Genomic DNA, 14,637 nt, shown 5'->3' on the forward strand with positions numbered 1-14,637 from the left:
CTGCCATTCATGGGTGGACTTTAAACTTTTAAACCTTTAGTAATCCTTATCCCCATTAGTTCAATTGCTTTTAAGAAATAAATTTAATTTTTAATCAGTTTTGATAAACAATCCTCACTGAATTTCTTCAAATCTAAGATATATTTTTTCTATCACTTGATATGAAATACAAGAAAAGGATAATATCTAGAGAGTAAAGCCATAAAGGGTTTTTGTATTGTTTTACCCAACAATATTTACTTAGAAATAAAACAAAATTTTGGAGAAGGGTGTCTGTAAAAATTAAAAAAAGTATCATATTTGAGAAACAAAATAATTATAAAATTCATATTTTTCTGTTAAAGAAAAATCCAAAAATATATAAAATAATTTAGAATAATATTCAGATTGAAGTTTGTTTTACGAAGTCATCGCAATGTAAATACCCACTTGAATTATTTAGCAAGAGTTGTACAACGAAAAATGCCGTATTACGTGTTAGTCTTACAGATGCTGAAAATATGGACAAATTATAAGTTTCTAGATATCTCGCTCTCTCATCAACTAATTTCCCAATCTATCCTATTTCCTTTGATTAATAATCAACTTTGATTTTTTTTTTCAAGTCTAAAAATTCTTTACAGAATTATTTCTCTGTTCTTTCTTTTATTGTTTCTATAGCAGGCTTTCTGCAAATTTGTCATACCTGTTCTCCCAAGTAGTGATCCTTTATTGCTTCCTTAAAAGCTATCTGAAATTACCCTACAATTCAATAACATTTCCTCCTATGATTTTTTAAAAGCCCAATGTCTTGAAACAAATTTATTTAGATTTATCAAGCTTTCGCTTGTGAAATATACATAATTATCTTATCTTTCCTTTAATTGTAAAGATATGTATATAGCATGTTTTACCAAATTCTCATTGCTATCCCATGCTATCAATGTGGCTTTAATTTTCCGAGTTTTCGAGCAAACTACAAAAAAGAAGGAAGTTAGAATCATCAATGACAAAATGATTCATAACTACCTTTCATTGTATAACCTTTTCGTTTTTAACATTAACGTCATTTCATAAACCTTAAAAGAAAAGACGACCCATATTCAATAATGCAATATATAATTACACTACTACTAGAAGTAGTGATAATGATAACCATAATGATAATATTGTTTTGAAAAATTTTTCTAAATTCATTAAGAAGCAAAACAGGCTATATCGGAATGAAACACTCACATGTACAAACTATAAATGGAATAATTTAACGCATAGATAAGACCGAAATATATAGAAAATAATAACAGTATATATAATATACATATATATGATATACATATATATATGTATGTATATATATATATATATATATATATATATATATATATATATATATATATATATATATATATATCCAAATGCATCCGTTTCTCGTCCACTGAAGGACAAAGTCCTCAGACACGTCTTCAGCCATGTCTGGGATTTGACCATTTTCATCACTAAGCTGGCCAGTGAGGATTGGCGATAGTGGTAGACTTTAGTCTGCTCGCTCACAGCAAACCAACATAGTATGGGTAGCCCTCACTATTACACAAACTCATTCACTACGTTGAGACATCCTCACTCAAAAACATTTATATGTATGTATGTGTGTGTGTATACATATATATACACACACACATACACACACACACACTATATATATATATATATATATATATATATATATATATATATATATATATATATATATATATATATATATATATATATACGACCAAAAACGATGACAATTTGTTGCATTTGAGGAAAATCCATTCTGATTAATTGCTGCTCAGCCATTGAATTTGGAACTTTTGCCAACAAAATGTGAAAAATAGAAGTTTGGTATTGACGTCTGGTCAGAGGTTAAAAATATGTGGTAACATGGCACGCGGATTTATCGAGATTACACAGTGTTTCATATGGCTAATGAGCTATTCACTTTGCAAACAGTAAATACATGTCCAACTATCATTACAATATTTCCCAGGAACTAGGTCATACTTACATACTTTTTTTCTATATATCAGTCACTTTCCCTTTAATTTCTCTCTCTCTCTCTCTCTCTCTCTCTCTCTCTCTCTCTCTCTCTCTCTCTCTCTCTCTCTCTCTCTATATATATATATATATATATATATATATATATATATATATATATATATATATATATATATATATATATATATATATCAAAATTTTTTAGTAATTTGTATTTTTCCTAACATACTTTCTTAGGAGTTACTGGTATCTCCTCTCAAACGACCAGAGTTTTGTGTAGTTTACCCTACTCCCATTCTCTATAGTGACCTGCTTGCGGGAGAGAACGTGACCCGAGGGCAATGCCCGGAGTAGGCCGCGTGTTGTTTAGGCTGACCCCATCAGTAAGTTTTATGTAAGGAACAATAATCAAGATCAGTGAGGCACTGGGGAACGGTTGGGGGGGGCCATAACTCGAAAGTGTTTCTCGGTAAGTATGTTAGGAAAAATACAAATTACTAAAAATTTGTGATTTGCTCCGACACAGAGACTTACCTCAAAACACTTTCTTAGGAGACTTACACTTTAGGAGGTGGGAGCGCCCCCTAGACCTAGACCCCGATGGACAGTAGGATAAATTACACAAGGGACTCATTAAGTGTGATATAACTCTTACCCTTCCGAATATTCCTTGTTGTGCTTGATGTATATTGGCGAATCTTGAGACTTGTGTAACGAGCGATAGTCCAAAGGACGACTGATAGTACGAGAAAAGTGGGAATAAGGGGAAAACGAAAAACAAGCTACTGGTGTCTAGATCATTTATGGTTCGCGATTGAGCCTGGGGCTTGAGCCGTCAAACCGGATGAAGGACTGAGATGACAGGCCCGATCGAAAACCCATCCAGGGATTTCCACGTACATTGCTTGAGGTAATGAGCGGTAAAGGTCGACTGGTTGGACCAAGTTCCTGCTCGAAGAACCTGAGCTACCGACATGTTCTTCTCAACTGCTAGGGAGGTGCTCATGCCTCTAACATCGTGAGCCTTGGGTTTCCCTGGTGCTGAAAGCCCCTCCTTTGAGTAGGCTTGCATAATTACTTGTCTGAGCCAAAACGAAACTGTATTCTTTGAGATGTTCTTTTTCGTTTTACCCCAGGAAACGAAGAGGTTCTTAATAGACGGGCGGAGGTTAGCCGTTCTTTTGAGATACTTCCTAATCACCCTGACGGGGCACAATTTCAAGTCTTCCTGGTTTCCTTCATTTGGGATTGCTGGGATAGTAAGCTCTCAAACCTCGGATCACAAACTGATGGGTTCTGAGTCTTGGCGACGAAGGAGGGGACAAACTTAAAGGTTATCTCCTTCCTTCCTCTAGAGTGCTCCACCTCATACGACAATCCATGTAGCTCGCCCACCCCCTTAGCTGAGGCTAACGCTAACAAGAAGACTGCCTTGAACGTGAGATTCTTGTCTACAATGTCTTTTAAGGGTTCGAATGGTGGTTTCCGGAGCATATCCAGAACCCTTGCCAGGTCCCAACTCGGGATTCTAGGGGCAGAACCCGGGGGGCACGAATGCTCGAAAGCCTTGATGAGCATAGAAATATGTCTGGAGAAGCCCAGATCTATGCCTTTCAGGAGAAAAACTTGACCCAGTGCCGCCTGAACTCCCTTAATCGCTGGGACTGACATGGCCAAATTATCCCTGAGATGGACCATGAAATCCGCTATAATGGGCATGGATGCTTCTAAGGGCTCTATCTTCTTGTCCTTGCACCACTTAACGAACAACGTCCACTTGGATTGGTAGACGGCCGTGGACGATTTTCTCAGGTAAAGGGACATCCTCCTAGCTGTCTTGCTGGAGTACCCTTGTCTCTTCAGGAGGCGCTGGATAACCTCCAGGCGTGAAGACGAAGGGCTTGTGGGTTTCCGTGAAACCTCTGAAAATGTGGTTGTCTCAATAGATCTGGTTTGTCAGGAAAAGGCCAGGGCGGAAGAGTGGCGATATGGTTTGTCGGGAAGAGGCCAGGGCGGAAGAGTGGCGAGACTCCTTAGGTCTGCGAACCACTCTCTCTCCGGCCACCAAGGCGCTACCAAAGTCATCTTTAGGTTGGTTGCTGCCCTCACCCTGTTGAGGACTTGTCTTATTAGGGAGAAGGGGGGAAAAGCGTACACGTCTAGGCCATCCCATCTGTGTTGAGAGGCGTCTTCCATTGCCGCCTCCGGGTCTGGGACAGGAGAACAGAATACGGGGAGTTGTGAGTTCAACCTTGTTGCAACCAGATCCATTACCGGGGACCCCCTCATCTGAATGATGTAGCTTGCCACTTGTGGGTGCAGGGACCACTCCGTCGCTACTACTTGTCCCGACCTGCTGAGGCCGTCTGCTAGGACGTTCTTCTTCCCCGGAATGAACCTTGCTGTCAGGTTGATTTCCTCCTTCTCCGCCTATTTCAGGATATGAAGGGCCAGTTCGCACAACTCTTTTGATCTCAGTCCCCCCTCCTTCTTTACGTATGCTACCACGGCTGCATTGTCTGACATCAGGGCCACAGAATTCCCTTTCAAGTCTTCCTCGAAGTATCGGCAGGCTTCCTGGACCGCTCTCATCTCCAGGACATTGATGTGTAGGGACTTCTCCCTTTCTGTCCAAGTCCCCTTCGCTGTCTTTTCCCGGAGATGCGCTCCCCACCCTTCCTTCGATGCGTCTGTACACAGAAGGATTTCCGGAGATTGGGCGAACAGTGGCATCCCTTTTAGGGTGTGTGACCGATCCTGCCACCACTCTAAGGCTTGTCTGGTCTCTTGCAGGACTGGCACCACTATGTCCGGGGAACTTTTCTGGTTCCAATGTCCCTTTAAGTTCCATTGGACCCTCCTCAGGTTCTGTCTCCCGTGAGGAACTAGCTTCTCTAAGGACACCAGATGTCCTACCAACCTCTGCCAATCCTTCGCTCTTCTGGGATGTCCTAGAAGGAAGGGACGGAGAACTCGGTCGAAATTGTTCAGCCTGTCTATGTATGGGAAGGCCTTGACCTGTAACGAATCCAGGACTATTCCCAGGTAAGTCATCCTGTTGGTTGGGGTCAACTGAGATTTCTCCAAGTTGACTGTGATGCCCAGGTTTTTGCACAATTGCAGGAGATCTTCACCCTGCTGTTTCAAGTCTTCCTTTGAGGACGAAAGGAGTAGCCAGTCGTCCAAGTATCTGATGAGTCGAATGCCCCGTTCGCGGGCCCATACGGAGACTGTCGTAAACACCCTTGTGAATACCTGGGGAGCTGTGGAAAGACCGAGGCACAGGGCCTTGAATTGTAAAACCTGGGCACCCCACTTCACCCGGAGAAACTTCCTGCTTGCTGGGTGAATAGGGACCTGGAAATAAGCGTCCTTGAGGTCTATAGAAATCATAAAGTCTCCCTCCATCAAGGACGCCATGACCGTTCTTGGGGTGTCCATTTTGAACGTGATCTTGCGGATAAATTTGTTGAGGGCTGACAGGTCTATCACTGGCCTCCACCCTCCTGTTGCTTTTTCCACCAGGAACAGGCGGCTGTAGAACCCTGGACCTGGTAACTTCACTGTTTCCAAGGCTCCTTTCTGCAACATCGTCACGACTTCCACGTCCAGTGCTGCTCTTTTTGCCGGGTCCTTGGGAACTAACCAGTCCGCCTGACTCGCAGGAATCAGCGAGGTGGATCTTCCAAAAAGGGAATCCTGTAGCCCTCCTTCACTACTGTTACTGTCCACGGATCTGCTCCGTGGAGCTTCCATGCTTGCCATGAGAGACTGAGGCATCCCCCTACCTGAGGCTTGGGCAGGGGAGGGGGGCCTCCCACTTTATCTCCTACGTGAGGATCGGCCTGCTCGACCTCTTCTGGAGGAGGAGTATGCACTCCTGTAAGTTGGGGGCATTGAAGGAGGTCCCCTATGGGGGGGATTTGTTGAGTGAGGCCATTGTCCAGACGAAGGTTCTCGCCTTCCTTGTGTCGGGACGGAACGCGCAATCACGGGCGCTTCCGTCACGGGTCTCCTGAAGACGGGGCATCGCGCAGTCTGTGGCTTAAGAACGGGGAGTTCTCTCTTCTTGGAAAAATTATCTGCAACCTCCTCCGATTTTCTTCATGGGAATAAGATGCTCTCCCCACACGGAGCTATTCTTTAAGGCTTTCGCCTCCCTGTCGGGGATTTTCATAGGCAGGTTCTTGACCAGAGCGTCTCTTCTCCGCAGTACCCAGTTCGCGGAGAGAGCTAAGGACTGAAAAGTTAGGAACTTTAGGGCGCGGCTACTTGACCCCAACAACTCGTACAGAGCCTCACGTTTGGCCAGTTCCATAGAGTCTGTTGGGATCTGGGTGCCCACTAAGGTGGTAGCCCACCAATCCAACCACGATGCCACATTATTTAAGTCCTTAGACATCTCCTCCATCATCACGGACTCGGACTGGGAGAAGAAGGTGGACGCTGAAGACGCCCTCTCATCTGAGAAGCCCTGTCAAAGGATGTCCAGGGTTTCCTCTGTTTTGCATGCCCCGTTTGGTCTACCTTCCAATGTGTAGTATTTAGTTTGGGACTTAAGTCCCTGCAGGAGTTTCGCCGCGCTATAGCCTCTGCTGGAATCGGTATTGCGGGCTATAACCCTGTCTATGTGGGTTCTTCCTATTCCCACGTCCTGGTCTCAGGAAGGGATAGAGAGGACTTCTTCTGGGCGGGGGCGGCTAGGAACTTGTTCAAGCCCGAAGTCCACGCCTCCTCCTGTGGCACGGGAGGAGTCCTCCGTCGTGGACGTAGTCTCACCATCCACTTCCTCCGTCCTGCGTTGGGGAGAGGCATGGTCACGGGCACCTTCGTATTGACGGGACCCTCGGCTCCTTCTATCCTCGACGTCCGATGTTTCCTTCTTCTTCGAGGCCTTTGTCGACGGGACGGGCTCTTCCGTGAAATAGTTCGACGGAGATGCCCGTCCCCGTCTATCATCTCGATGGGGAGACCTGTCGAGGTTGCCCATCCTAGGCAATGACTCCCTACGCTGGGTGGATTGAGTGTCTCTAGGACGGGACTTAGGCCTACAAGACGAGGCCCTCCGCTCATCGGCTGACTCCCTGGCGAGGCTCTTGGAGGCCTTTCTAGGAGGACTGTCTCCTGCCCGCTCAGGTATCAAACTTGAGGACTTAGAAAGGCCCTTCAGCTTATTGCTTGGGACGAATACCCATGTCCCTTGCGGAGAGCTTGGTCTCCTGCTTTTGCTTGGAGGGGAACGGGGACTCCTCCTGTCCCGAGATCCTGTGGGAGACCGCGAAGGGGAGTTCCTCCTCACAGACCGATCTCTCTTCCTCCTGTGTCGCCTCCGACGTTCCTCGCTTGAAGAGCCCTACGAGTCGCGCCCCGATGAGTCTGACTTCCCTTCGTACCGCGACCTCGTACCGGACGGTGGCTTCTTGTGGGTACGCCGTACTCCTGACGTAGATGGCAGCAGGAAATTCTCCGGAACTGATGGCTTTGCCGGTAACCACGCCGATGAACGAGCCATGAAGGGGAAGGCCTCGCTTAGGCCCTCCTCTATGTCCAGTGGGGACCTCAACGGTGTCCTTGGTACATCCCAAGCCAGCGGATCCTCTTGTGGGGACTCTTCTCTGCAGACGGCACCTTCCGTAGCTGACGCTCCTGAGGCCTCTACCCATGAATCTGGTGATGAAAATGGAACATTATTAGGCCACATGGGATCCTCCGTCGAGACGCGACCCCTACGTGAGAGAGCCGCGTCCCTCTGACCCCCACTACACTCACTTACAGGCGCCTGATCTGCCCTGGACAAAGAAGACTCCCCCACAACATCACTCCCTTGGGAAAGAGGCACCAACTTATTACACTTCACGGACTTACCTCGTCCCCTACTCTGGGTAGGGGAAGAAGAATGAACTCTACCTGACCCCTCTCCTGCCGACGTTGCAGGGGAAGACAAGCTAGTTTTCCTAGGAGACTGCTTTGAAGCCTTCTTCTTCTTCGTGCCGAATTTCACCCATTGTACCTCGCTCCAATCGGCACATTCGGGACACGTGTCTGACGGCGAACAGGCTTTACCCCTACACGAGGTACACAGCAAATGAGGATCCACATCGGGCTTGGACAAGAAAGCCCCACACGATTTCCCGGCTCTAGGCCCAGGACAACGGCGAGAGTGCTCCATAGCACAACACAAAAGATCGCTAGACACAAGTATAAAGCAAAAGGGAAAGCACTAAAACGCCAGTAAAAGCACAAAGGAACAATAGTAAAAGAACACAGTTAAGGCACTAATCACTCGTGAAGGAATCAAGACCATGTGGTAACCACGTGGTAACGAGCACAAAGGGGGTCGCACAGAGAATTGAGGAGCGGCGTGTGAACACGACGCGACCAGAAAACTTACTGATGGGGTCAGCCTAAACAACACGCGGCCTACTCCGGGCATTGCCCTCGGGTCACGTTCTCTCCCGCAAGTAGGTCACTATAGAGAATGGGAGTAGGGTAAACTACACAAAACTCTGTTCGTTTGAGAGGAGATACCAGTAACTCCTAAGAAAGTGTTTCGAGGTAAGGCTCTGTGTTGGAACAAATATATATATATATATATATATATATATATATATATATATATATATATATGCATACATACATACATACATACATACATACATATATATATATATATATATATATATATATATATATACATACATATATATACACATACATACATATATATATATATATATATATATATATATATATATATATATATATATATATATATATATATATGCAGAAGAACCACAGGGAAAATGAAAATACGAAATATACGATTAAGTCTTGACTAGTTTCGTGATACTTCTTCAGAGGATTGATTTATTGAGAGAGGTTTCTTTACATTTTATAGGGAAAGTAAGCGTACGAACATAAGTATAGAGAATTAGAGAACAATGACACTCCCTTACCAGCTACCTGGGCTGATGAGGTCAGGTGTTAACTGGGCGGAGATCAAACCTCATTAGACACCTGCCAAAAAGGGTCATTTCTGGTGGCGGGCAAATTCTTGTTTTTGACTTTCAGTACAGTTTATTTATATGAAAACACGGTAGCCTTATCTATATAAATACATAAGCAAATATCTCAGCATATGTCCATTACTACTCAAACCAAGGCAACAAAGTTAAAAAATCTGTATTTACTTCTATCCTTTTAAGAGCATTACGAGTCTGCAGCCCTGAATATATTGATGATAAAATAAATGAGATTAGAGCAATAGGTAAAAAACTGCAGTACCCTGAAACTGTGTTAGATGATGCACTAAGAACAGCAAAAAAGACTTTTCTCGGTAATGATAACAGAAAAAACTACAACACACAAAATTTACTTGTACTGCCTTATTGTAATTCTTTTAAAGAAATTCTTCAACTGTTGAAAAATTTCAATTTAAATGTAGCATTTAAGAGTAAAAATACAAAAACAACCTTAATAAAGAATTCTACTGACATTACCAAGGGATGTGCATATCGTATTCCATGCAATGCTTGTGAAAAATTCTATATTGGTCAAACTGGTAAAGCCCTGGAAAAGAGAATTGAACAACAAGAAAAGTGTCAGATATGCCCAAGATAATAATGCACTCTTTGCTCACGTTAGAGATATAAATCACACGATTAATTGGTCAGGTGCAAAGAAATTGGTTCTTTCAAATAACTTAGTGGAAAGAAATATCATAGAGTCCAGTTTCATAAAAGAAACCTTTAAAAACAACTTAAATATTGGACATGGAATGTATAAACTCGACGCCTTTATATGTAAAGAGATTTGTAAGCTATATAAAAAAAACTTTAACCACTTAATGTAGAGCTGAATGTATTGTGAATTATCAACGTCGCTGTGAAATTAATATTTAGACCTACGCTACCATTCATTAAAGGGTACAATTATTTTATATAGTATGCATAAGTTGGCACTATATAGTGTTATGCTAGATATAAGTATTGATATATACATGATTATATGTTTATAGTAATAATGTTGTATGTATATAAATGTATATATATATATATATATATATATATATGTATGTATGTGTATGTATGTATATACAGTATATGTATATGTATGTATATATATGTATGTGTATGTATGTGTATATATATATGTATATATATATATATGTATGTGTATATGTATGTATATATGTATGTATGTGTATGTGTGTATATGTATGTATATGTATATATGTATATATGTGTATGCGTGTATAAGTATATATATGTATATGTATATGTGTATGTGTATATGCATGTATATATATATGTATATGTATGTGTGTATGTGTATATATATGTGTATATGTATGTATATGTATGTATATATATATATATATATATATATATATATATATATATATATATATATAAATGTTAATTATGTGTAAAAAAGAATTTATATGTAAGTCTATGTATGTGTCTGTATATGTATACCAGTATGTGTACACGTATGTATATGTCTATGTATATATTATGCATGTTTGTGTATGAATGCCTGTCTGTGTATACGTATGTATATGTCTTTTTTATATATTGATATATAGATGTGTTTTACATATAGATATAGTTTTGCTTAAGTATTTATATAGATAAGGCTACCGTGTTTTCATATAAATAAACTGTACTGAAAGTCAAAAACAAGAATTTACCCGCCACCAGAAATGACCCTTTTTGGCAGGTGTCTGATGAGGTTTGATCTCCGCCCAGTAACACCTGACCTCATCAGCCCAGGTAGCTGGTAAGGGAGTGTCATTGTTCTCTAATTCTCTCTATGTATGTTCGTTGCGTTTACTTTCCCTATAAAATGTAAAGAAACCTCTCTCAATAAATCAGTCCTCTGAAGAAGTATCACGAAACTAGTCAGGACTTAATCGTATATTTCGTATTTTCATTTTCCCGGTGGTTCTTCTGCATCAGAGCATCACGTTTTCCTGTGATTTTTACGCATACATACATATATACATACATATATATAATTCTCTCTCTCTTCTCTCTCTCTCTCTCTCTCTCTCTCTCTCTCTCTCTCTCTCTCTCTCTCTCTCTATATATATATATATATATACATATATATATATATATACATATATATATGCATACATACATATACATAAATACATACATACATGTATACATAAGTACAAATACAAACACACACATACATACATATATATATATATATATATATATATATATGTATATTTATATATATATACACATACATATATATACATACATATATATATATATATATATATATAGATAGATAGATAGATAGATAGATAGATAGATAGATAGATATACATATATGTCAGAATTTTTTTTACTTGTATTCACTCTACGAAAGATATTTCAAAATAAATGAATTTTCAAAAAATAGAAGCATTTCCTTTATATGAATAGAGTTCAATGGATAGAAATATAAACTAAGACATGTTGTAAATATTCAAATGCAATAACTTCTGAAATTCCGTAAGCGTTAAACCAACGTACTAACACACTAAATGTTAAATACCAATTAAAAGTTTGACAATGAGAATCAGTTAATAGAAAGACACGATTTAGCTCCGCATAGTTAAAACACCAGAGAATAGTATTGCATTTATAAATCTTTAAAGGTTAATCTGTCTATACGTGAAGAATCAAACATACTAACATCTGAAATACTCATGAATTGTCGAGGTTTCTCGTAACAATTAAAATCACAAAGGTTATAAACTTCCGGATGAGTGAAGCTGGATAATCTATTATTCTTTGTTTGGCTTTACTCTAATCCCCAGATATATTCTCACAGTAAAAAATCAAAGCTAAAAAAAAGAATTAATATTTATCAAATGCCCAGTTTGTAAAAACAACTCAAAATTCTTATTCTACATACCATCACTCAAGATTTGCGATTATTTTGAAATAAAACAAGAAGAAATATAATAAACGTAAAATTCATGAAACTTTCTTTTTGTATAGCAAAATCAAATGTCATACAAAAAGCTATATCTATTTAATTATTGTAATAGGATTATATTTCTATCTAATTAATTTACTTTAAATTAATACATAGATGAACAGTTATATATTTAATTTTCTTGTTTCTCCTATATATACAGACACACACGTGTAAATGTATATGTATATATATATATATATATATATATATATGTATATATATATATATATATATATATGAAGAGGCAACGCAGCAGAGAAGACGGCCTAACAATTGATTCAATGATAGATGGCTACGATTTCATAAAAGTAAAGCTCGCTGAACTTTACACAAAACGTCTGCAAGAATTCTCTATACAAACAGCTTAGAAAAACATTATCATTATAATAATTTTAGAAAAGGAATACACAAAACACCTAAAAAATTACTACCCAATAAGTCTACTCTCAGTAATATATAAAATATCGACAAAGATCATATTAGGCCGGATAGAAAGACAGCTAGACTTTAATCAATCAAGAGAGCAGGCAGGCTTTAGAAGCGGGTATTCAACAGCTGACTATATCCATGTAATTAACAAGATTATGAAAAAAATCAACAGATTATGACAAACCACTACATATAGAATTTGTAAACTATATACATTGGAAAATCAATAACTGATATCAAGATTCATTCATAGTGATTTCAATTGGTTTCGATAAATTTAAAAGATCCCTTTTATCTAACGTTAATATTTGTAATACATACAAAAATCAAAGTATGTCCCAAAAAAGAGAGAGAGAGAGAGAGAGAGAGAGAGAGAGAGAGTGTTTGTTATTTATAAAAAATCAAAGTATGTTCCAGAAAGAGAGAGAGAGAGAGAGAGAGAGAGAGAGAGAGAGAGAGAAAGAGAGAGAGAGAGAGAGAGAGAGAGAGAGAGTGTTTGTTATTTATAAAAAATCAAAGTATGTTCCAGAAGAGAGAGAGAGAGAGAGAGAGAGAGAGAGAGAGATTTTGTTATATACAAAATCAAAGCATGTTCTAGAAGAATGAGAGAGAGAGAGAGAGAGAGAGAGAGAGAGAGAGAGAGAGAGTTTGTTATATACACAAAAATCAAAGTATATTCTAGGAGAGAGAGAGAGAGAGAGAGAGAGAGAGAGAGTCTCTCTCTCTCTCCTTGACAACAATAAACGAGAGTACATCGAGAGATTCAGAAAATACAGACGCGTAGCGACCCTTTATTTACAGAAGCTGAGACGAAAATGATATTCACTCAGATGATGGTGCCATTGTTAACAGGAGGGGAACCTGATGAGGTGAATCCCTCCTTTCAATAGTCTGATGATATATTTGATTGCAGATCCAATCGATGATTACGAAAAGGGACAGAGAGAGTTTCTGTTTGATTTCAGAGGACCAAAGGAAACCGAAGGGAAATTCCTTTACAGATCAGAACTAAAGAGGAATATATAAATTGATTATTATTGAGTGGGAGTACAGTTTCTAACACTTCACACTAGAAATAAAATATGGTAGAAACTATCAACAAAGGTTTGTGGCTCCAATCAGAACTCCACCTGTTCTAAGGTAAAACTGCCCAAAAATATCTGATTACCTAAATTGAACAGATGAGTGACGTGTCTGTATATAGATTGTAGCTTTCCTCATTGATATATATTGTAATCTGGTTTTTAAAAGGAAGAAGAATATAATAAATGGTTATCAATGAAAGTTCAATGTATAGATTTATTAAGTGACTTAATATATATAGTATATAGTGTGCATATATATATATATATATATATATGTATATATATATATATATATATACATATATACATATATATTCGTATAAAATGGCTCTTGGTTTCAAACGAATTTTGAGGATATTATTTTATACCACAGAATCACAAGTTATTCTCCTTGAATTTTTCGTTCTTTAAGCCTCTTTCTATAAATTAAAATGATGGGAGTAATTGGATCTGAGAATAATTCTTTATAATTAAAAGACCTATTTGTACTTGTACTTATTCTGCATAGCTGACCAGTCAAAGTGAAATGTAAATTTGTCACTGATCACAGAGTAAAAATCGCCAATGGATAGTTACATCAGATGGTACTTTCACAATTACAATGATTGAAGTCAGTCAATGGATATTGACAACATATCGCATTTAGACGATGGATATTTGACACAGACAACATTTAGACAGTGATATTGAGCATGGATCGCAGTTACACAATTAAGATATGACACAGACAGCACAGTTACGCAATGAATAATTAGTACAGACAACAATTGGACAATGGACATTGAGCACAGAGAGCAGTTAGACAATGGATACTGGGCACCGGCAGCAGTTGGGCAATCGATATTGAACTCAGAAAACAGGTAGACTATGAATATTTGGCACAGTTACCAATTAGGCAATGGATATTGGGCGCAGATAGTAGTTAGGTGATGGATATTGGGCACAGACATCAGTTAGGTGATGGATATTGGGCACAGAAAACAGCTAGACGATGGGTTTTGGGCACAATCAGCAATAGAGGATTGTTAATGGCCACAAACAGCAGTTTGACAATGGATTTTGGGACAACACAGCAAATAGGCGATGGGTATTAGGCACAGACAGCAGTTAAGCAATGCTTTTT

At 39.3% G+C, this 14,637-nt stretch overlaps 1 protein-coding gene across 1 annotated transcript; it reads right to left on the bottom strand.

The window, feature by feature from the left end:
* Window positions 1–3,234: 3,234 nt before the first annotated feature.
* LOC137649273 (uncharacterized) lies at window positions 3,235–5,607 on the bottom strand. The gene is made up of 3 exons (XM_068382258.1): window positions 5,090–5,607; window positions 4,093–4,967; window positions 3,235–3,938 (listed from the first exon to the last, which is right to left on the bottom strand). The coding sequence occupies exons 1-3, from the start codon at window positions 5,605–5,607 to the stop codon at window positions 3,235–3,237; spliced, it is 2,097 nt and encodes a 698-aa protein (XP_068238359.1).
* Between the last annotated feature and the right edge of the window lie 9,030 nt (window positions 5,608–14,637).

Source organism: Palaemon carinicauda, chromosome 11, assembly GCF_036898095.1.
Source record: "Palaemon carinicauda isolate YSFRI2023 chromosome 11, ASM3689809v2, whole genome shotgun sequence".
Classification (NCBI taxonomy): domain Eukaryota; kingdom Metazoa; phylum Arthropoda; class Malacostraca; order Decapoda; family Palaemonidae; genus Palaemon; species Palaemon carinicauda.